Below are 23837 nucleotides of genomic sequence, written 5' to 3' on the forward strand. Positions count from 1 at the left end.
GCAAGGTAGCAGGGTGGCAAACACAGAGAGTGGAGGGTGCTGAAGAGGACAGCTGGGCGGCGGAGGAAGAGGAGAACGTGGGGGCGGATCCGAAGACCTGCTAACCAGGTCGCCGGTAGGTTGAGAGCGCCATTAGCTCCTTCTCACATGTCGCATGTCGCAAGGCCAAAGTGTTGCATAAGAGCCCCGGTGCCAACCCAAGGGTTGGCACTGAGCACGTCGCCCGCAAGACAAGGCTCTGTGAGCTGCAATGTTAATGAGAATCAAAGTGTCGCACCGAGCTAGCAAATGGAAAACAGCAATCAGGCGTCTACCTGAAGACATTTAATGCGGCACTTGGTAGCGTATGACCCCGGGGAAATATCCCTTCAGTGATTCTATAAGCCATTCCCGCACACCGTTAAGAGGCCTCGCCATCTTTCGAAATGTAACTTAGCAAGATCTCGTATGACAAAACCAAGTCGTTCCGATTCAGGGTGTGACGTGCACTCTCTCTCTATTTTTCCTCCCCGATCCTCGTCGCGGCGTGAGACCCGGCGGAGCGTGAACACTTCCGAAGAGCTCATCCGGGGTTCGGTTCACAGGCTCGTGGTTGGATCAAAGATGACCGGGGAGAAGATCAGGGGTGAGAGGATGAGAGGAGTGGCTGTAGACAGAGTCTGTGTGTGTGTGTGTGTGTGTGTGTGTGTGTGTGTGTGTGTGTGTGTGTGTGTGTGTAGCGGGGGCTGACCTATCAACCCTTACTTTAATATTGATGGGGGGACTGACCCCCCGGGGGCACCACTGTGTGATGTCACCACCGAGGAGGGAATGAAAGGGTCTTCGAGGTCCTTCTCGACATCTAGCTTGGTGACTGACTGGTGCTTTAAGGGGAAACAGAGGTGCGGTACAGCTACTGTCACGCAAGCTGTGCGTGGCGTCTTCATGCTCCAGTACACCACATAGCCTCTGAGAGAGTCATTAATTGTGGACATGGGGGAATGTGCCAAGATTTTGACGGGTAGAAAAAGAATCTTTCATTTGACAACTAAGTTGCTAATAAATCAAAAACGTATATAATTAAAAGGCATCAGTGTTTCTGCATGGGTTGCCTCAGTAAAATGAGACAATTAATTGATGGAGTTCTGCCTTTCTGAGTTCAGGGGGATTTAATAGGCAAAGTATCGATCAGGTTGTTTATCACGTTACTTTGGTAATGGGTAAGGACATACAGTCTCTCACTAGCATCTGCGCACAGACAGTATGCTCCCCCACTCCCACACACACACACTTGCAGAAACACACACACAGATTATGATCTGTTCACATTTGGTATCAAATGCTTACCTCCCACAGAGGTAAAAATTTCCAAAAAATCCATATACTCAATCTCCCAGCCGAGGAATCTTTTATCCTACGGATGGTTCTAGATCGTTCCAGTGGGAGCTCATTTAGAAAGAGCTTTACAGTGTCTTTAAGCACCGCCGATCAATTTTATGAGAACTATTTTGTGCTTAGCTATAGGCTCACATTACCAATTCAGAAGTTATCAACAGTGAAAGTTCCTTTAAGCGGAGATAACATTCTATGGCCCTACAGTACAAAGCAAGGCAGGGGCATAGAGTAATATCAAATATCTTTCTCGTCGGATCGTCTGAGTAGAAGATTCCATATCTGATGGAGCATAGAGACGGCTGCCACCATTACAAGCTGGAACTTCTGTGCATTCGATAACAGTGAAAAGGGAGTGTTTTTGTAAAACATATTCGAACGCAGAGCCAGCACTTAGGTTTACGTGGCTATCACTTCCAGTTGTGGGGTGACCCAGTTTAGATGGCAGATATATCTGGGTGATGAACACACGACACCTCAGTATTAGCTACTACCGGCACACATTCATGTCAGACATTGTATTCCTCGTTACTGCCACAGCGGGCGAATCATATATGGTTTGTATGTTCTTCGCTTTTTTGTTAGGGAACAACGCTAGCGAACAATCTGTCAGGAAAATACCTTACCTGACATACAGGCTAGGCGTTCATCATTCAATGGTCTCGACGGCGTAGAGACCAATTCCAAAGCAGGAGAACAATTAACATGATATCCCACTTTGGGGTGGAGACCAAATGAGTTGAGCTGAAGCTGCTCTGATTGCTGCCAGAGATGTTAATGACCCACTAGCAAGTGGCCGAGAAGAGGCCCTCTTCCTGGAAGCGCGACGGAGCAGAAGCCTGAGTTGATGAGGCGGCCCAGAATAGGATGAGAGGCAGAGGGAGAGAATAGGAAGGGAAAATACCAGTGGAGGAGTAGAAGGTGGAGGTGGGGGGAGACCAGCCTGACCCAAGACCCCTCACTGCAGCGGTAATCATGAGCGAGGCAGCCATGCGGCGAGACCGCCCGAACGGTCCGAAACCGAAGGTCCCGGTGCATGCTGGGACTGCGGTGCGTTTGAGCGCGACGGCGAGGTTTTTCCGCCACATCAGGCTGCGTGGTGCGGGCGTCTTCCTGCTCCTGTGTGTGCGTTCGTGTGTTGTTTGTCTGCGAGCGTGTGTGTGTGTGTGTGGGGGGGGGGGGGTGTGCAAGTTTCCGTACGTGACCGTTATCTGACAGCTGCTACAGAGGAACCCCGTTCTGCATCCAAATTCCACAAAAGACCCGTCGTGCTGCAGAAAGGTGTGCATCTCTTTCAGCTGATGTGGTGATTCTGGCTCCATTGCATCCATTAAGTGTGTCGCCCCCCCCCCCCCCCCCTACAAACGCACACACCACCCCCCCCACGCCCCCTTCCCCCACCCCCCTGCACTGCGGAGGGTCTGACAGAAATACATTTGGCTTCTGCGGGACAAATATCGTCGGCTGTCTGCGTGTTTGTCTGTCATTTTTTAATTATCGCGACTAACAGTCCACTGAGGCTGATGCATTTGAGAGGGAGCAGGATGCTGCAACAGGGGAGCAGACATGATCTCTAGTGAGCGGTGAATATATATTTACTACATACTGTATACTATGCCTGCCTTACCTCTTTAGAGTGGGTCAAAATGGCGTTCTGAGTTTATTATCTCTACAAAAGCATCTCCCGTCTCCACAATTACACTATAGTTGCTGTGGCTTTCCAATAGTTGCATCTAGCCTTCTGTAACTGCTCCAACCATGATATTTAACAATGTTGGGAAAAGATTTGGAACACAAAGTTAAAAATAGGCATCTCTCTCTTTGTCTTAGCAGTGTTGGCAGATGGCATCTGTTCAGTTCACTGTGGAATAGAGTCCGGAGATGTGAGGGCACAGTTTGAAAATATCTTTTTTTTTTTTTCTGTTCAAATCCTACAGCATTTCCAGACGCCTGACAGCTACCTGCTGTCGAAATACTACTGTTGGATGAAACCGGCTTCCTTGAAGGCCTCACCGCAGGGGTTTCCAGGAGTTCTGCAATGAGCTTGTTTATTTTTCACCCCCCCCCCCCCCCCCTCGGCCCACGCCCTACTTGCCATTTCTAATCACACTCTGTCTAATCTGGTCCTAACTGCTGGCTACAATTAGGAGCTGCAGATATGAACGTGTGGACACAGCACCGTCAGGTCAGAGCCGGCTCCCACCAGCAGCAGTCTGTCTCCACCCACACAGGTCAGAGCCGGCTCCCACCAGCAGCAGTCTGTCTCCACCCACACAGGTCAGAGCCGGCTCCCACCAGCAGCAGTCTGTCTCCACCCACACAGGTCAGAGCTGGCTCCCACCAGCAGCAGTCTGTCTCCACCCACACAGGTCAGAGCCGGCTCCCACCAGCAGCAGTCTGTCTCCACCCACACAGGTCAGAGCCGGCTCCCACCAGCAGCAGTCTGTCTCCACCCACACAGGTCAGAGCCGGCTCCCACCAGCAGCAGTCTGTCTCCACCCACACAGGTCCGCACGGACCCCTGAGGGGTGGCCTTGCAAACACAATGCTGGTGTCGGGTTAACCCCTAGCCCAAACCCTAACCCAGGTGACGGCTGGTTTAGGTGCAGTGTCTGTGAAGCCCCTCTGTGACATTGCTTGGACAAAAGGGCTCTACGAATACACTTTGATTTGATTGACGATGAAGAGAATCCTTTGTGTCTGGCTTTTCACAAAGAGATGTGCCGGGTTGGCCATGAAGCAGGTTACAATAACCCCCAAAAAAGAAGCGAAACAAAACAACGAGATGTGGTGTTTACAGAGCTGACTAAACTGACTGCATCGACATACTCAGTGATATCATGTCTGTCAAAGGTATCGTCTGTGAACAGCCAAACAGAACTTGGCCATCTAAACTCATGCAACAATTACTGGTACACTTCATATATACAGAATCAGCCAAACCAATCGACTTACAAAGCTCCAAGGAATATTGAAGCCGTAACTAAGGGAGGAGTCACTAAATGAATTTACCACATACACACTACCATAACGTGTGCTGATGGTTTATAAGATTCAAAGGACAAATTGCTTTAATATAATATATTCTTATTTTCGGTGTACTGGGATGGATTTTTTTAATCTGTCCTGCTCATGACATGTAATACAGTTGGTCCAAAATTCCCCAATAATTCAATTGAATTCCCCAAAATATTCCAGAAAACATTTACCTCAAAAAATCCCCATCTTTCTCAGTCCTTCTCTGTCTTTGTCTAGCTCTACTTCTCTCTCTGCCTCTCTCAATATCCTGTTATATCTCTTTTTTTATGTTCCCATAATTCCTTCCACAAACGGCCGACTTTGACATAACTGGAGAATATGTAGTGGTTCCAATGTGCCTGAACACCACTGATAACACAATCCGACCACAGCTGCTCCCTCCGAAGATCTGCAGCCCCTGAGCCACGCAGAAACTCAATTTTCGAGTAGACTAAGAACAAATATGTCTACTTGCTGGGCAACCAGGGACACAGTTCTGTCCTATCTGAAAGGCGCATACACCCCATGAACGAGTCACACCACAGAACTGACGGAGGAATCTTTTTTAATAAGTCTACAGGTGACAATTTGTATTGTGGGCGCTGATGTGTCAGTCACCCATGTTGCTAGCTTCTCCACTGACAGAAATGAGATGGCAGCTCCAGCATGTATCTCAGTCCATGCCCCATACCATGTGGGAGGCAGAGAAGCGTTTTTCAAGCCAGCAGCATCGTTCCAGACTACCAGTGAGTCAGCATTATGGGTAGGTGAAAAATATGTAAATGGTGAAAAAATAAGGAAAAGGTGCAAATTAGAAATATGTTCCAGGTGGGCTGCTGCGGTTTAATTATCCAGCCATGAGTGGCCTTGGCGGGTCTGGGTGGGATGTTCGTCTGATCTGTTGATTGGTGCAGCCTGGGGGGGGGGGGGGGGGCAACCAGGAAGTGTACGATTATTTTTTTTTCTGTTTGTGCTTTGTGGTGGTGAGTCATCGGGCACCGATGCTGCTCACTGAAAGTTGAAATATTTGGATTCCTTTTTAATTCATGACTATGCATAGTTTATTACGAGTCCTGGTGCAGGGGGACCTCCTAAAGAGCTTCACTGTAGGGATTCTCTTTGGCCTAAATTGTAAGGAAAGCGATTCCTTACATCATATTTTTCAAGCAGGTTTTCCAGATGATCAGGTTATACCCACACGCCTGGGATGAAAGGTATTCCTTGATTGCTGGCGCATGGAAATCCACCTAGAGTTCATCGTATTCATAAATAATAATAATGAATATAATTGTTGCAAACTAATCGAGTGGCAAGTAACATTAAAGGAGCATTTGTGACAGGTCTCAAAACGGTACAACAACGCTGAATTTCCGTAATGGATACAAATGTGTACAGAGAAACGGCGAGGCTTCGGAATGGTCCTCTCGACCGTGCAACATCGTTTAAAACGAGTCCTCCAGCTGTACGACTTCATACTTCCTGTGCCACATCCAACATTTCCACACACCACAACAATCACGAGGACCCTTTATCACAAAGACAGCTGCCTCCCCGTCCCTTAATTTAATTAACTTGATTAGATGCTCCAGGCTTTCTAATTAAATACAAAACAGAATTAGATGCAAAACGAAAAAACATCTAAACTAGATGGCGCGCACATGAAAATACATTATATTCAGCCATGTGGTGCAAAACATACAGATGTTTGTACTATATACAATAGTTCTTTCCTATACCACTAGCATTAACTAAAAAAATTGGATTAATAATGGTTTTGTTTACCTATTGCTGCCCCACAACCTCTACAGTCCGAATACAGACACAACATTTTTGTTCACCTAACTTCTCCTTTTCCTCAATATTTCTTTTGGTTTTAACGTGGGGGCTCTCTGATATTGATATCTGTGGCCTTCTGTAAAGTACTTGTGACACCGGGCGTTAAAACCTGAAATACAAATGAAATTGGATTTGGTTTGAATCTCTTTAGGTGAGGCGGTGTGAGTTTAGAGGCTTTCAGAGCATGCATTGAATTGTAAAAGTAAAAAAAAAAATCAAATAAAAAAAATAATAACAAAAGGCGTATGACTGCCTCTATGAAGCCAATGTCTGAGGGAAAAAAGCCCCGGGTATATTGCTAATCTCTTCCAAAGGGCATGAGCCGTGATTTGGGTGAGGTGAGCAGCGACTGGGCCACGAGGTCTGTGGCAGATAACGTGGCCATTACACTGGAGGAGAGCCCAGGCAGCCAGCGAAACCCACTCACCGAGACTTCTGGATGTAATTACTGCCATCGCCTCGCAATTGACTGCAAATCCCAGACATTAATTAAACGCTACCGGGGCCAGGCATGGCTCGCGCCGAAGTAAACATTCCCAGGCTCCCCACTCATTGATTCATCACAGAGTCAGAGGAGAGAGCAAAATGAGAGAGAAGTGTTCTTAAGCCATTGGACAGGGTACTTAAGTAAGTATATAGCCACAAAATATCCACCTCCTGTCGATGAGGCTTTGAAGCCAGCATTATGCAACACAAAACGGAGAGAAAAATAAGTTAAGTCCTTCAGTTCAGGTCTGTTTTGGGGGGGAGGGAGACTGATTGGTAAACCTTTGCTTTGGCTTTCAAGTCAATCCTTGATGAGTGCCTAAAACACCCTGCTATGACTCGACAGCGAGCAGAAGAATGTCACTGGTGCCCCTCACTTCATCATACCAGCTGCACCTCCCACAGATCTCACTGGGGTCACACACACTTTCAAACCAAGCAAACCCCAAAATATAAATCCAAGACTTTGTTGTTTTGCTTTTTATTAACCAATGAGAGTACAGTACATAGCCAAATAACCCGGCATGTTATATATAACATGTTAACTTGGTTTGCTGTCACCTAACAAGAGGCTTAATGGCGGATAGTTAAGCCCACAGCATAGGGAACAGATTCCTATATACATGAACCAGGAGGAAGTCAGTTGCTGACTAAACATGAACTTGTTCCCTATAAGAACAGTTATGAAAATTATGCTACCACAGGTATACATAACTGTGTACTGTAACTTCCATAAGTCCTTTTATTTATGTATTTTTTACCATAAAGTAAGGTAAGGGTTGACCTGGTTTAACAGTACACTCTACCACTCTGCCACTGGTCATGGAATTAGTGGAAAAAATATTTATGTAAGAAAGAATAATAATACAAGGGATGGTTCAAAGGCCAGGTAAATACAATGAAAATAGGTCAGACTGCTGTAAAAAAACCTTTCTGTTCTCTCTTTCTCTCCATCTTTGTGTCAGTCCCTCTCGGGCTCCTTTAGAAAGCCCCGACCACAGCGCGGGTCAAAATCTGGAGCGTGTGGATGTAGGCCACCCCACCCCACCCCCCCCCCCCCCCCCCCGGCGTGCAGCCGACGGCGTGGTCCAAAGATCGGTCCAGGTGTGAGGGGACGGGCACCGCCGGAGGAGCCCCGGCGCTCGTTTGGATGGAGCCATTATGCGGGGGTTTCACAAACAGCTCCACCCCAACCCCTCACCCCCTCACCCAACCCAGAACCCTGAACTCCGTCCCCGCCCACCTGGTCCCCCTGTCCACGGTCATGGTCAGTCACAGACCCTTTGGGGAGGCACCAGCTGCCAGAAGTTGGACGATGAGCAGCCGAAATTGCTGACAAGAGAGAGAGCAATAAGGGTGACGGCAGCCCCATGAGTAAGGAAAGGAGTTGATACAGTATGCATGGCTGGTTCCCATGACAATTTGACCCCAAACAAAGAACGGTTTCACAGCGCAGGGAGGAACACACCCAAGAGACAGTAACTGATTAAAAATACAATCTACAATATGGGGCCCTGCCCTCATCTCTTTGTCAAAAAGAGATGAAATGGTGATTTTCCTACGCTGATTACTTTTTGAGGAGCTGCAGGAAAAAATCAATTCCCATTTTAAAACAGCACCATCAATCTTCCAGCTCTGTGTGTCCATCATACTGCAGGTGGAGTAGGGACGCGGGGAAATCGAACGCCACAGAGACAAGAGTTCAGGAGTGTCTCAAGAACACCTTCCTTCCCATCGTTCCTTAAAGTACACTGTGCCTGTTAGCAGGTCACAGTAGTAAAAATGTCTGTATACATAATATAAAGGGCAAATAAGTGTGTATATTGTATATACTATATATATATATATATATATATATGGTCTCTCTTTCTCTCCATCTTTCTCTCTCTCTGTGTCTTTCTGTATTCTTTCTCGTTTTCTCTATATACACACATATATATATATAGTATTTATACAGGGATAGAGGAAAAGAAAGAGAGATGAAAGGGAGAGACTAGAGACAGAAAGAGAGAAAACGAGAAAGAATACAGAAAGACACAGCGAGAGAGAAAGAGAGAGAGAGATGGAGAGAGAGATGGAGAGAAAGAGAGAGATGGAGAGAAAGAGAGAGCGATGGAGAGAAAGAGAGATGGAGAGAGAAAGAGACAGAGAGAGAGGGAGTGGGAAAGAGAGACAGAGGGATAGAAAGGGAGATAGAGATAGAGAGTGAGAGACGTACTGTAACAGACAGAGGGTCTTGGATCTGCGGACCGTGGGGTCTGTCTCAGAGAGATTAGCCTCTCTCCAAGGTGCTGCCATGCATTGATAAGTTCCATTTCCTGTTCCTCTCCATTGAAACTGAAGTGGATTCACACAGGAGGCAATACTGTTGACTGAGCAGGATTCTTCCATATATTTATTTGGCTCAAAGGTGTCAAAGGGTTTAAATAAAAGAAGATGAATTCAAATATGTTGTGATGTACCGCCAAACAAAATTGTGAAATGTTGGTTTTGTATCTTTGCAAGCAAAATTGGAAGAATCTTCACTGGTCTCAGGGGTAAAAGAAATTGCTGTCAACCTGGCTATTTTATGCATTCGAAGCAGGACAATGCAGTTTCAGTGAATGACTAAATGTGACAAAGAAATACCTGCACGCACATCATAGAACCTATGATGCTACTGTAGAAAGATCAGGTATGTAGACATGCAAGAAGGTTAACCATTCCAAAAATGCTAAAAAATAAAGAAATTGTATTTGCGTGGCCCTTTTTACAAGCAATATCCCAGAGAGCTTCACATCCGCCCATAGAACTGCACCTAAACCAACCTAAACCCTCAAAGAGGGTTCCAACTGTTGAAGGCGGTAGATGAGCACTGAGCTCGGCAAAGCTCCTCACAGGCTTAGACATGGCACCCATCCGCGATTGAACATCCGTTGTTCAAAAAAAAGAATCTCGCCGTTCGATGATAGCATCGCGCGCGCGAACGAGGCGTGTCTGAATAACTGAGACGCAAGTCAGGCAGAGAACCTGACTGACAGCTTGGCTTAATGAGTCGAGCCTGACGGTATCTCAATGTCAGCTGCGATGGAAACCTTCCAGAGTGAATTACGTCGGAATCGTCGACTGGCTCATCTACGGTCGGGATTGGAAATTGACGACTTGTATATATATTTTTTTTACTACTGATCAGACCGCTGTGTGTGTGAGTGTGTTTGACGTTTCCATCACGCCCCTTGTCTGAGCCGTGTTCTGCCATCTCAGCACCCCCAGTGCCGGGCTTCATGCGCTCCGCCTTTTTAATGTTCAGTGTGTAACTGTCCGACTTTAACAGCTGCACAAAGACAGCGACTGAGCCACACAGCTGAAACCTCCGGGGAGCCATAAAAGACCCAGACCAGACCTATTGTTTACGCTAATAAAGCAATTAGGACCAGAGACGGTTCCCCCCTCGCCTCTTCCTCTCCCTTATTTTCGACTCGACTCCTCGCTCTCCCTCATTATCCGCGGGCGCCGCCTCGCCTCGGTCGCCCGCTTCCTTGTCTTTCCTCGCATTTCCGTACGGCTGCAGGTGAATTCTCCCTCTGTACCTTGTGCGCACTGCGAAAAGGTGCTTCAGTATTCAGCTCAGCTTTCCCTCCCCACCTACCCTCATCTCAACCGCTTCCCTCAGCAAAGTAGAGCAGCTGTGCCACATCCGCGCAGAGCCAGGAGTAGAAAAAAAGGGGGGATGGGGAAGGGAGAGACGGTGAAAAGATAAAGACGCACAACAGACAAACATATATCATGAGAGAAAGAGAGAGAGAAAAAAAACAGCCCAGTTGCCTATGGCTACCGGGAGGGTATTTCTGGAGCTTAGATACACTCTGTGTCACCGTAGGTATTGCTGTGTTCCGGAGTGTATCCTTTTATACGGTTGCAGTAGCTGCCGCCCTAAAGATTAGCACACCCGGCTACAGTAAGCTAGCGAGGACTATTCCTCTTACAGAGGATTGTGGAAGAGGTCTAATCACGTCCGGCACAAAGCAAGGCGACTGGTTCATGGCAAGAGAATGCCTGGCTTATGACTAGCCGTCGTAACACCCTGTGCAGTACACCCATTCCGAGAGAGGATGGAGGAGAGGGGGCACTAAAGATGGACAGAGCGAGAGGAGGGGCGGGAGAGATCAGACCGAGACGGCCGTCGAGATAGAGCGCCGTATTTACACGATCTCGATAAAAGCTGCGGACCCGACAAGGCCCTCACACGTCAAGACGCCAGCCAATCGGAGCTCCAGGAATCTCGCTCCGGTGCGATTGGACACATCGCACACTGTGGCTTGCCTATCTGTTGCCATCCGAAGCCTCTGTTTATTTACAGCGGGCCGGCGACTGATATTTCATGGGGACAGTTGCGTTTTGTGTTTACGCACTTGCAATCTAGTGCATCATGTTGCCATCAGGGCGAGGCGTGATGTAACTCGACAGAAATTTGAGTGGAAAATAAGGAGAGTGATGGCCGGTAAAATCACACCGGAGCGGGAGGAGGGAAAGGATGTCGGAATGACAAAGCCACCGAGATCAACTTGACAAAAAAAAAAAAAAAGGGGGTGTTGGGGGGGGGGGGCCCCTGTTGACAATGGAGAGGCAGTCTGGGTCACCGGGAAGATGGGAATTGCAGTCATCTGGGTCGAAGTCAGCAGCAAGAACATGAGAAGAGACAGAATAAGTGGAGGGGTGAGAGCATAAAAGGCGACGTATGAAATAGTAATGCCGAGCATGAAATATGCAGAGCTAATGCAGCATTGGCGGCAGCCCAACCAGCCAGCACAGGCAGGCAGGCAGGCAGGCAGGCGGGCGGAACAGGCCACCAGGACATGTAACAGCACACGCCTCAACCGAGGCTTTAACGCCGCCTGCATTAGTCATCGCGCGCCTGTATCTATGCGTTCCCCCCCCCCCTCCCCCCCGCTGCCCTCCTACCTCCCGTTCTCCCGTTCTCTTTCTCTTCTCCTACTCTCTCTCTCACTCTCTCGCGTCGCTATCTCTGTTATTCTCGATTTTCGTGGGGATTTTTCCAATGCCCCCCCCCCCCCCCCACCCCTGCTCCTCTCCCACGATTAACATATGTAAATCACGGCGTGGCGGGCGGATCACGCGAGCGCACCGCCCCGCTCGAGTCCCCTCCCTTTCCAGCCTCTCTCTCTCCCGTGCCTGCCTGCCTGCCCGCCTACCGGGCAGAGCTCCCCCAGGAGTCCTTCATCTTCCCCTGGTCACGGGCGCCGTATGCTGTGGAAAAGAACACTGAGAAACACTGGACCCAAGGGGGGGGGGGGGGCGGTGGGCGGGGGGGTTCGTCAAAACTCGGCATCACTGCCTCGTTGGGGGGGAAACCTTGAGAAAACATGAAGGAGCGATGCCAGGGCATTGTTGTACCCTTGGTAGATGCGAGCGTCTCTTAATGAATATTACATCTACGGCTTGATAACATATTCATTGGACGTCACACTATAAATAGGCGCGTTGAACCTCTTCGCGGTTTCCGCGGTCTAAGATGATTCGAACAGGCTGTTGTAAAGGAGGGCGTCATCCACAGATCCGCCCGATCCCCTATTATATTCTTCGCTGCCTGATTAACTGAGCTGGCCGATACTAAAAGAAGTTAACAATTAAGATTGCCGATCGTAAGATTGCAAGGGAGCAGATGTGAGGTTTAGTGTAGCTGTCTGGGGGGGGGGGGGAGGAGTACTCTGTCGTTGTGTCATTTTCCAGAGACCATGCTAATCCAGTACTCCCAAAGAGGTGGGGCAACGAACATGACATACCATATGTCAAAAGCATTCATCGTGCAAACGTTGACAACTCTTGTAATAACTGCTGTTACGTCAGGTGACGGGAAGCACTGGACGCAAACAGGGATGCGATCTGACTTACGGTGATCCTTGAGCAGTACGCCTGGTCGACTCAAACCGCACAATCTCCCCAAATCCCGGTTAGGGTTAGCTAACAATATTCATAGTGTTGACGAGACTGGGAGTGGCCTGGAGCTGAACTCGTCAAGACGGAAATACATTCCCGAGCAGAGCATCTGGGCATTTTTCCCAGAGGGACCACCTTCCTTGAGCACTCAGAGATGAATCCCCGAATGAAAGGTACCTTTCTTGGCATGCCTTTCCCACACTACAAGGGCTTATTACGTAAATCAACTTGGGCCCCACAACCTATCTCTTTACCGCTCCTTCCAGCCTGGCTCTATACATGCCTAAAGAGATGCGGAAGCCGATTAGCTCTGGTTATGGGGTTGACAATGCTACTGAATGGAGTGACGCACACGCAAATCTGGAATCGACACATCACTACTTTCCGTTTCTGCAATTATGAAAGAATGAACCAGAAGTAAGTCCAAATTCTAGCCCTGGCAGAGTAGCGTCTTGAAACCTATTCGATGCAAAGCCAAGGCACTGTAAAACATCCTAAATAGTACTGTAGCATGCTTGGACAGATCAAATCAAGCTAGGGAGCTGAGTTTCATCTCTCACCCCAGAGTGAAAAGGCCCAGCACTCAATGCATTTGGTGCTGCCCACCAAGCATTGCCTAGGAGGAACAACAACATAAGGGCTTTGGAAACAAACAGGAAAGCTGTCTCATCCCACGACAGACACCGCACACAACAAGGGAGTCAGGTGGCTGAGCGGTTAGGGAGAGAGAGAGAGAGAAGCTCACACTCTTTAGCTGTCTGTTCTTCCAGTGGCTAAGTAAGATGTGAGGGATTTAATGGCCACACATGTGTGTTGGCGAACCTACACGTGATACAACCAACCTCTACACACAACGCTTGATCAAAACGGAGCACTACAGACCTATCCTTTTGGCCAAACACACCACACGTCCTTTCAAATAGCATTGCAATAGACTTTTATGCCTGAGTGTGGTTCTGTGTTGAGCTGCAATGTAGTGAGTCCAGCTAGTACAAAATAAGATTTCTTGGTACACCCAAAACGATCTATTTTGGGTTCTTTAAAGCAGCTGAAACGTACACTTTGAGATGACTCACCCAGTAGCATCTTTCAAACTCAAGCCCACAAAATACTTCACAGGAAGCACTAGCTGGTTCGTCGACACTAAGAAACTCCCAAACACTTAGGGCCCTCGATATTCAATCATTTAGAGATTGAAGTTCTTATCTAAGTCATGTCGACTATCACAAAGGGGGTGGTTTATTTGTAACTCAAGATTCTACAGCACCCGCTTTGTATCGGGAAATATTCCATTTTAAGACAGGAAGAAACTGCTTTGTCAAATGCATGTGAGAGGCATCTGGTAATTACACTATGAAATAAAAAAAACGCATTTGAATGACACATAATATAAGGGAATCGAACAAAAGCTATCTTGCACTGTGTGTCAAATGCTGTTTTTTCCCCTTTGTGCAGGCAATCAAATATTTGAATGGCTGTGGCAAATACATATGAAGGGTATCCTGAGCTGTTGGTGTTCCTTAGCAATTGCGCTGGTGAGGAGGAGAATGTCTTTGCACGCACACATGCGCTATGTCTACCATGCAATCCTTCTGGTATGCAAATGACTGTCTTTAACAGACTAGAACAGTATAAATCCAATTTTCCGGTTTACCTTAACCTTATGCATTGTTCATGTAGGCAACTCAACCATGAACACAAATCCATGTACTGGCTCTTTCTTTCCATTTCCATATCTAGGAAAATATTAACATTGTCTGTTTTCATGTTCTTTATAACACCTTCATCCATAGTTATGGTGGCTTGGTTGGTACTTCCATTCAAAATCCCCCCCCAAAAAGATAATGGAATAACAATTGTATTTCCACCTTTTCACAAACTATTGCACATCAACTCACTTGGTAAATACAACGGCACTGGCCTAAAAAATCAGTTGTATAGTATAACTTGTTTTCAAGTATATATATATATATATATATATATATATACATCTCTTGAAATATTTAGGCTAGCATCCTGTCTTGCAAAATTCTTTGAGCATGACTTCAGTTAATTCAATACCTCAGACTGCTCTCAGATCAAAGGATTAGCCGTGGGTAATATAGGATACCAGTGCAGCAGTTAGTTTGGTTTAGTAACTACATTATTATAATTTATTTGTATTATTTATTATTTTATTTATTCATGCCTTAGTCTATGAATGACAATATCCAATTACTTAAGCAGCGATGCTAATTTGTCTAGACTGCATTCGTGACCTATTCGACATGGGTTAGGGCTTGAACCTAAGGGAGAGGTGCCGAAAACCAACCTGAAATCAAATCGGGAATAGGAATGAAAACGGCCACCATGAGAGTGTAAACATCCTGTAATTGCTTTTTTCGGCTTTGACAGCATTATATTGTGATCTCAACATCACTTATACCAGATAATTAGAGGAGCTACATGTTGACTGGTTTCCTTGTTGGAGGTGTAATTAAACAGCATTACCCAGCTTTACACACAGTGCTACAGTCAAAGAGACTGAATTATGTAATGAGGGCAAACAAAGCTACAAAATGGTAGATTAACTCTTGTTGCACTAGAGATGGGATTTGTCACAGCCATGTCGCAGAGAACAAGGAGCAAATACTGTAGGTTACATTTCATAACATAACTGTAAATTGCATTTAATTCTAGGACTGTAGGTCACATGATATAATAGTACTGTAGGTTGCATTTTTTAAACAGGACAGATGATTACATGTATTAATAGTACTGTAGGTTTCATTAAGTGCTATATTTTACATTTCATAATAGTACAGTAGGTTACACTGACCTCCAACACACTAAACTGCATAGTGACAAACAACAAATGGAGGAAAAGGATAGTAACATTGTTCCTCTGAGCTCCTTCTGTGGACCACTCCATCAGACCACCATCCCCAACGTTCTCCCCATTACCCAATCTTACTTCAACATGTTGGTCGACATATGAAGCGTGCGCAAGTTCAGTCAGGCAAGACCGATCCCTGCACTCGGGCTTAATCGTAGTGTACACTACTCGCTCCCCCCGCTAAGAACGCCCTGCCTTTCCCCGTTCCCTGGTCGGGCGGTCACTAGGGTTCAGGTCGATTAGCGCTCTCGCCTTATCAATTAATGGCGTCACATGATCCGTGCCTTTAAATATGGTTCTCTCCCTGTGTAGTTTGTCCATGCTATCAAGTGCGCGACCCTCCATCGCCCCGTCGCCACCCGGGTCCTGTCTCAGTCTTCGGCTCGATTGGTCGTCGGCTGCTGCCACCGCCACCAGTGTCTGGACTCCGTGGGGGATTCTTCTTCGGGCGTTGGGCAGGCGCCCGTTGATCTATATAATTCCCTGTGGGGTTCAAGCTCCAAACACCATAGTACATTTATTAGTCTGTAATAAACATCTTTCACTCATCCCAGGTCTCTCCTGATTGAAATGTATATCTGAGAAAAAACAAATCAAACAAATAAATAACAATAAAAAACAAAAAAACGTATTCCGTCCATAACGATGGTTTCCGATCTAGAACCGTAACCTAGAGTTACTCCTGTACTTATTCTGGACAAACATACTTAATTGAAGTCACTTTGGATCGAGGCATCTGGAAAAGGGCACAAACAAGCATGTATATATTCAGTATGAATGAACAATGCATAGCAAATAACTGCAACCAAACAGACGCCGGTAAGCAAACGCACAGAGCGCATCCACTCCCGCACGCGACGCAATCCCAAAGAAGCCAGTGACTGATTGGAGAGACACTAGTGTCCCCTGCAATCTCCTGAACTTGGCTTTGTCTGTTGACACGATCGCCTCCGAGGAATTCTGAGAGGTGCGGGCTACTCAAATGGAGAGCAACAATCAAAGGGCCTCCGAGACAAACGCCAAGGCAATCTAGTAGATCCAGTGAGGACAGACACTCTTCCCGATAGGCTGCAGTGTGTCAATACGAACCGTGGAAGCCAATGGGCGACTGCATCTTGGGGAGGAGGTATTGCGTCGTAGCAAACCTGTTCAAATTCGAAGGTAGCCCAACCCAACACACTCTGAATGTAAAGTATGTTCCCAACCTCGGGCCATCACATTGAGAACATTTTTGCTGAGATAAATTAGGCACTCCATAACCAAGACCTTTCTGTAATTACGGGCTGAGCTGTCAGTGTGTTCACTTATCTGTGAAATTGTCTAATCCTGAAGGGATTACACAGGAAGAAGTTTATCATCATGCCAACTGGAAGAGTGAGAGAGAGAGAGAGAGAGAGAGAGAGAGAGAGAGAGAGAGAGAGAGAGAGAGAGAGAGAGAGAGAGAGAGAGAGAGAGCTGCTACCTATTCCCATGACTCTGAAATCTTGCTGTAACCTCAAATGGTTTAGAGACTAAACTCCACATAGACTCATTCGCATTTGGATGGAAAGGAAAATGAAAAGGATGTGTCTATTTTTGGTGTGGCTTACAAAATGTCTTGGTTGATATTTATCTATTTTCTTTCACCACACAATAACATATGGATCCACTGTTGATATCATCAATTGAAAAGAGAGTGAAGTTTCTGAAGAAAACCGTGGAATGATCTAACACATTCGCAAATTGTTCTCCTGGACAGTAGATACAGCACCGCAACTTAAATAATGATCCAAATGTTTTTATCTTTTACTTTGAATGTATTTGTATGTAGTAACTTAATTATCTCTAGCCCCCTAAGAACAATTTGAGGTATCTATTATAAGGACAGCCAAAGCCTTTGATGTATGTTCATGAATGTGTGTGTCATCTAGGACATGGAGGTGGATGCGAGTGTGTGTTTTTGTGCGCGCGCGCGTGTGTTTGTGTGGGTGCGAGTCCATTCCTACATTCTCCTAGAGAAAAATCTTCTTTTTGAATGCAGGGCTATTCTTAACACCGTCTTGGGAGATGCGGGGGTAACTGACGCAGAGCCTGGTGGAAACTCCGCAAAGGTCCCTGATTCCATGGAGGAAAGGTATTTCTGCCCACCCAAGTGAACATAAGAGGCGCACAGATTGTGTGCTGATCACAGAAATGCACTCTATAAGAAGGCCTAGCAGTCGATGCCTTTGTTATATCTACGGCACATCGTATTTTTCTTTCAAACTGTTCACTTCACAAGGTGCCACAGGACAAAATGGGTTCTCCACATGAAGTTAGAAAAATACAGAACCATACTTGTACTCGCATGGAGCTGCAGGATGGGTCAGTTGCACTTTAGGAGAACCCACTTAAGGAGAACTCACTGTAGGAGAACTCACTGTAGGAGAACCCAATGAACTCACAGAGGAGTCTTTTAGCGGTGAAATGGCTTCAACCTTAGCCGAACAAAATGGTTGTATTATATGTATTATATTTAAGTCGAGTGAAAATGGCTACTCATGCATGGATATAACAGCAGAACACGTCTATTGTATTTCAAGGGTAACACCGGGAGAGCATGCGTAAAGGTCCAGTCTGTTCTGGTGTTTGTGTGTGTGTGTGTGTGTGTGTGTCTGCATCTGCACAGCTGCCAAACTACAGTATGTTAAGATGTTATGGTTAAGCGCACCACAAGAGACAGTTGATGTCACATTGACAGCCAGACAGGCCAGAAGCCATGGAGAAGTATAGCAGTGGAGATGACATGCCCTAGATACATTTCTTACTGTGACTGTATATTATTTAGGAACTGGGAGTAAATGCATGCTTAATAGAAATACACGGCACTAGAACATTCTACCTGGAACAGCATGCTTTTTCCACTCTAATTAAATTCCAACGATTCTCGTCGGACAACAGCGGACCATTTTAACCCCTTTTTTTTTCTCTTCGAAATCCCAAACGTTATACTGTTTGGTCCTTGACGCTGTGGAAGTGAGACAGTGACTCTTGGTCGAGCTAGGCCAACAGTAGTGCTGACGGCTTCAGCATCTCCAAACCCCATGTGGTGAATGTGAAACAAATGGTCATGTGACGGGTCCAGGTGTGTGTCGGTGGATCAAACACCCCCGCGGCAGCCGTCTCTGGCGTGCTGTGTGCGGTGGGTGCCTGCGATTGGTCGGGCGCGGGGCGGCCCGCGATGAACGCCCCCGGCGGGCGGAAGGGGGGCCCGAGCAAACGTGGCGAGGTGTGTGTGTGTGTGTGAGGGGCTAATGCGGCCGTCAAACAGCAGGCTTTCATCTGGGCACTGGGCTGTGAGCGTCGGGGGGCGGGCGGTGGAGACGGGCTCCTCTCTGCATGCTGATGACGGGAGGAGGATGCAGACGGGAGGAGCGGAGGGTTCGCAAACCACGCGCACACACACACACCCACAGATACACGCACGCACGCACGCGCACACACAGACGCACACACAGTTGCTGAAACCGAATCCTTCGCTTCGACCATCTGCGTGAGGAGGGACAGACTTGAGGAGGAGACACTAAGGACATCTGAAGGAACACAGGAAGGAAGGAGAGATGGAGAGATAGATAGAGGAGGAGAGCGGGGAAGGGAGGGGAATATCGATTGATATGCTTGAGGGTAAAAGGATCCATGCTCTAAGCCCTTGGACCACCCCTGTACCTGTGAATAGTTACAGCACGAGGACACCCCTTTTCCAAATGACACAAGGCCTAAAACGAGTACATTTTGGACAGCAAACACATTTCGAAAAGGACCCGAATTGGTTATGGTCTGGATTCATGATGGCTAGTGTTTGGGTCATCTTTGACTTGCACTGAAGATTCCCATCCAGGAAATGAATACAACGTCTCTTCGTGTCACGGGGCTATGTTTTCCGACATACTGTAATTGCAGAGGAGAAGCGCGCCCCCCCCTGACCCCTCTCCCCCTCCCCCATCCCCCACACACACACACACACACACACACACACACACACCAGACACACACACACTCATGCCTATAAGCTAAACATAGACCACTCGCATTAGGGAACAATGCCGTGAGCGGCAGAGAAAGAGACACACAGAGAACTACAACTCCACTGACGCCGCAGTTTCCTCCTTGGGATCAATGAAGTACCTCCCTCCGGACCCGCGCGGAACATTCGACGCGCTGTCGTGGATGGAACCGATACAAACCATCGATACGGGTCCTTGTGAAGGGGAGAGGAAACCGTAAGACGGCAAACACCACCTGTTCCTCCCGAGTGTTTGATTACACAGAGGCCATGTCACCGCACAGTGGGAAGGCCTGTGCAGAGGGACTGCATGCGCTGCTATCAGAGCAGGATTACGGGCGATACGGTTCTAATAGCGCAGATTCAATTCAGCCCAAGTTCCACTGCTTTACAGCTGCCAGAGCGCTGCCGTAGGGAGATAAGCGAGCTACAAGCAGTGGGGTATTCTTCACGAGAGATGAAATTGGGTCTTAGATAGATAGCCAGGCGGAGGAATACCGGACAGACTATTCCGGGTGCAATTGAACAGGGAGCCATGATTCCAACGATGGTGGCCTGGTGAAGCTGAAACCCATTCTATTTGGGGTGAATGTCGATCAAGAGTGCCCTCCGTCCCCCCCATCGACGCGAAGATATCACGATCCATCGTAACCATGTAAGGCCCTGTTCAGACTCGGATATCCCCCATGAAGGGACTTCACGGGTTGAGGTGAGACTCTAAGGAAGAGCTGATGATCAAGGAGGAGATGATCAAAACGCCTTGCATCGTCTGTCATCTAATAAATACACGTTCACATTCCGTTCAATTTGGGACCGTAACGCGAAAGCCCGCACATCTCGAAGGACTCGGTACCAGTTGAGACCCTGGTGTCAGGAGACCCCAGGGTGTGAATACAGGTTTGAAATATTCACACACACACGTCGGACTTCAGCAGGGTCGCCAGGCGGGTGAACCCAGTAGAATAACACGGCACGTCTTATACACACACCCAGTGTGTGTATAACGTACCGATACGTACGTACAGTAACAAACAGTGCCGGATCTTTCGAGCTGCCCCCCCCCCCTCCCCCCCACCACCCCCCCCCCCCCCCCCCCCCCCCCGAGCTCCTGCTCTCTAAGCACACTGATTTAACTGTGTGATGTATTCTCCGGATGCGGCAGCGGCGGGAGCCCTGGGAGAAGGCCGAGCGAGACCGACGAGCAGATGAAAGAGTGCAGCCAGGCAGAGAGGCTCCGCGGCCGCGCCGCTCGCCATGCTCTCTTAATGAGGGATCCATCACTCTCCCGTCACACCTAGCCTCACTGCTAGCGCCCACATAACACCCTGGCTCTGTTACCGCACCATATATATATATACACCTGTCAATGTTAACACGGCAGTTCACGCTGCTAGTCCGACGCCGCTTAGAACACCTATTGTTAGCTGTGTAATATGTCATGTCTTCACAGAATACCTGTGAAGCAACCCGTGGCTCTATAAATGTACGAAAAGCCGTCCCACAACTGCCTTCCCTCAACCCATGCGAGGCCAAACGGGCCACGCCGTTGCACCATACACAATGCAGGCATGCTGTGTTCCAGGGAGAACTGCTACCATGGGCAAAAAGTACGTGGATGCTAGGACTAGCTAACACAGATCCGCACGCCAGCTCGTGTAACCTTTAGCTAGCTAGCATTGGTCCTAGGCAGTAGCTTACTGCCTAGGACCCTTACAGAAGGTGGCACCCTTACCATGGCCTCCTCTGGTGAGGAAGGGCATCCGGTTGATGGCGATGGGCACAGTGCCGTGCTTGTTGTGGAAGTGGTGGACGTGGTGGGTGGTGCTGAGGCTGGAGGACACGCGGGCCGTGCCAGTCTGAATGGGGAGAGTAGCCAGCAGGATCATCCACAGACCAAGCCTCCACCAGCCGCTCAGACCCAGGCCCGAGCCCAGGCCCGGGGCCGTCCAGGCCGCCCGGTGCCCGAGCACGGGGGCCACCGCGGGGGGTCTTCCCAGCAACATCGCCTCCACATGGGCACAGGAGGGCCGCGAGGGGCCGTCTGGTGCCTCCCTCAGGTCCACCCCACAATGAGAGGACATCTCAGTAGCCAGCGGAGGCCGGGTGCCCCATCATCCCGGGGACGGGCAAACGTGGAGAGGGAAAATGGGAGAGGACAACAGCCCACCAGGTCCAATTTCAGTCGAGGAGAACTGGAGACACGAGCCAAAAATGGCGGATATTTCCCAAGTTGAAATCAGCAAGCGACAACCTTTCAAATATCTCTCAGACCATGTTGAAACAGGACGAGGTGTTTGCTCGGCAAAGAGATGGACACACCATGGAGTGGTTTGCTGTCATTTCGGAACACTTTGCTTTCAGTCAGCCCCCAGACTCACGGAATGAATCCAAAATGCGAACGCGCACCTCAACTGAAAAATAACGTCAAGCCCATGGCGAGCTTCAAATGACCACGCAATTCAACCGTGATATTTAAACATGGGAAAAAAAAGATATAAAAAAAAAAAAAACTAACAGTCCAGGCGATAGCTTCAGGTGACGGGCTCGCCTGATAGGCGCTTCTCTTCTCCTCCTACCCACAGGTAGAGCTGGGGGTAGGGGGGGGGGGCAGCAGAGTCTATCCACTAAGACGACAGCCCCGCCACTGCAGAGGAGGAGATCCCGCACATCTCCCAGGGAAACAGGATATCTTCATTAAGACGCCGAAAAGACAGGGAGGTAAAAGCAGAAGTGGCTGCGAGGATCCATCGCTGGTGGAGCGGGAGAAGGGGACGCGGGTGGAGAATCCGGCGTTCTTCTGCCCCCCTCTAGCCGATGATAGGGTGAGAACAGAGAGGGGGAGAGGGAGGGAGGGAGGGGAGCGATTTCTGCAGCAGCGCGGTAAAGAAGAAGAAGAAGAAGAAGAAGAAAAATGGTCAAAAGAAAAAAAATCGAGAATCTCTCTCAGCAGCTCTCTGGGCAGACACGGGGTGTAGCCTGAATATGGTTACCTCTGGTCTGGTCCTCGAACGCGAGAGCCCAGATGTGGGATAGCGAGGCGTCCGCGCTCGCTCTCTCCCCCTCCTCCTGCTACTCAGACACACGCAGCAAAGGGTACTGCTGCATTCCCCTCAGCGCTGCTGCATCTCTTCTCGTCTCACCTCTCCTTTCTTTTTAATCCTCTTCTGCCTCCTCCGGGTTTTCTTTTGTCTTTCCTTTCTTTCCCCACAGAAGTATCGGTGTCCCCTTTCGCCCGCGAGTGTGCACTGTGTCCGGTTCGAGAGACGAGCGGCGGATCCGCGGGGCTGAGGAGAAACGATGAGCTTCGCCCGAGACGCTGACTCTTGATTTCCGCGGTTAGCGAAGTCACGCTAATCAAGTGGCCGGCGGCGTCTGGTGCTCGGTCCTCCCCGGACGCGGTCGAGGGGGGGGGGGGGGTGGGGGAGGATGAGGAACGACGGTCGAGGGGCTAGCCGGTGGCAGAGGGCTCGACGGCACAGGGGGGGAGACCAAAAGCCTCTTCTGAGAGCAGCGTCGGAGACACTACAGCGGAGGAAGGAACGGTCACAGTGTGTGCCTGCTTGTGTGTGCGCGACGGAGAGAGGGAGAGAGAGCAGGAGGGAGGGAGGGAGGGAGGGAGGGAGGGAGCGACGCGCGCACGCGCGGGCGGGAGGGTGAGCGGGGAGAGGGGCGGGCAAGCGAGAGAAGGAAAGCAGGCAGCCACAGTGCGAAGAGACACGGCGAAGCCAGAAAATGGACTGTGAGCGAAATCTGCAGGCTGCACAGCCTCCCGGCACCCAGGCTCACAAAGACCTGGCAAATAACAAATCAGGAATGCGGTGCAGAGGAGGGAAACGGATTCAGCCTAGTGCGGTGTAAAGCCATACAGAGAGCACAGGGCCGTCTCTCTATGGGAGTGTGGCCCAGTGACAAGGCGGCAAGGCAGGCACCAGGAGACAGCTGTCTGTAACCACAGCTACCAGATGCAGCCAGTTCCCCTGCAGGAAAAAAAACAGGAAAACAGCGGTCGGTCCGCGATTCTTTTGAATTATTTAGTGCCGCTAGTCCAAAAGTCTACAGCAAGCACCCCCCCCCCCCCGTCTCCTTCTCCCTCCCTCGGATGACACTTGCCGCTGTGGTCTCTCGTTCATTACCCTTTGCCTGTGTGTGTTTACCTCATGCTGTGCTTTTCTCGCCTACCCAACGTATTCTCCTTCCCCTGGCCGTCTAATGACGTCTCTGAGCTCGCATGAGCGTTGTGACAGGCACGGAGCATTTGGGGGAGGGGGCGGTTAGGGGGGGGGGTTTACCGAG

The 23837-nt window shown here is 48.8% G+C and overlaps 1 protein-coding gene across 1 annotated transcript in view; it reads right to left on the minus strand.

The window, feature by feature from the left end:
• The window catches only part of LOC134013556 (neurexin-2-beta-like), a 30639-nt gene extending 9014 nt beyond the window's left edge, over window positions 1-21625 (minus strand). The window contains exon 1 of the mRNA XM_062453061.1: window positions 21277-21625. Within this exon, the coding sequence (XP_062309045.1) occupies window positions 21277-21625 (349 nt within the window). The remainder of the gene's footprint in view (window positions 1-21276) is intronic.
• Between the last annotated feature and the right edge of the window lie 2212 nt (window positions 21626-23837).

Source organism: Osmerus eperlanus, chromosome 27 (assembly GCF_963692335.1).
Source record: "Osmerus eperlanus chromosome 27, fOsmEpe2.1, whole genome shotgun sequence".
In the NCBI taxonomy this organism is placed as follows: domain Eukaryota; kingdom Metazoa; phylum Chordata; class Actinopteri; order Osmeriformes; family Osmeridae; genus Osmerus; species Osmerus eperlanus.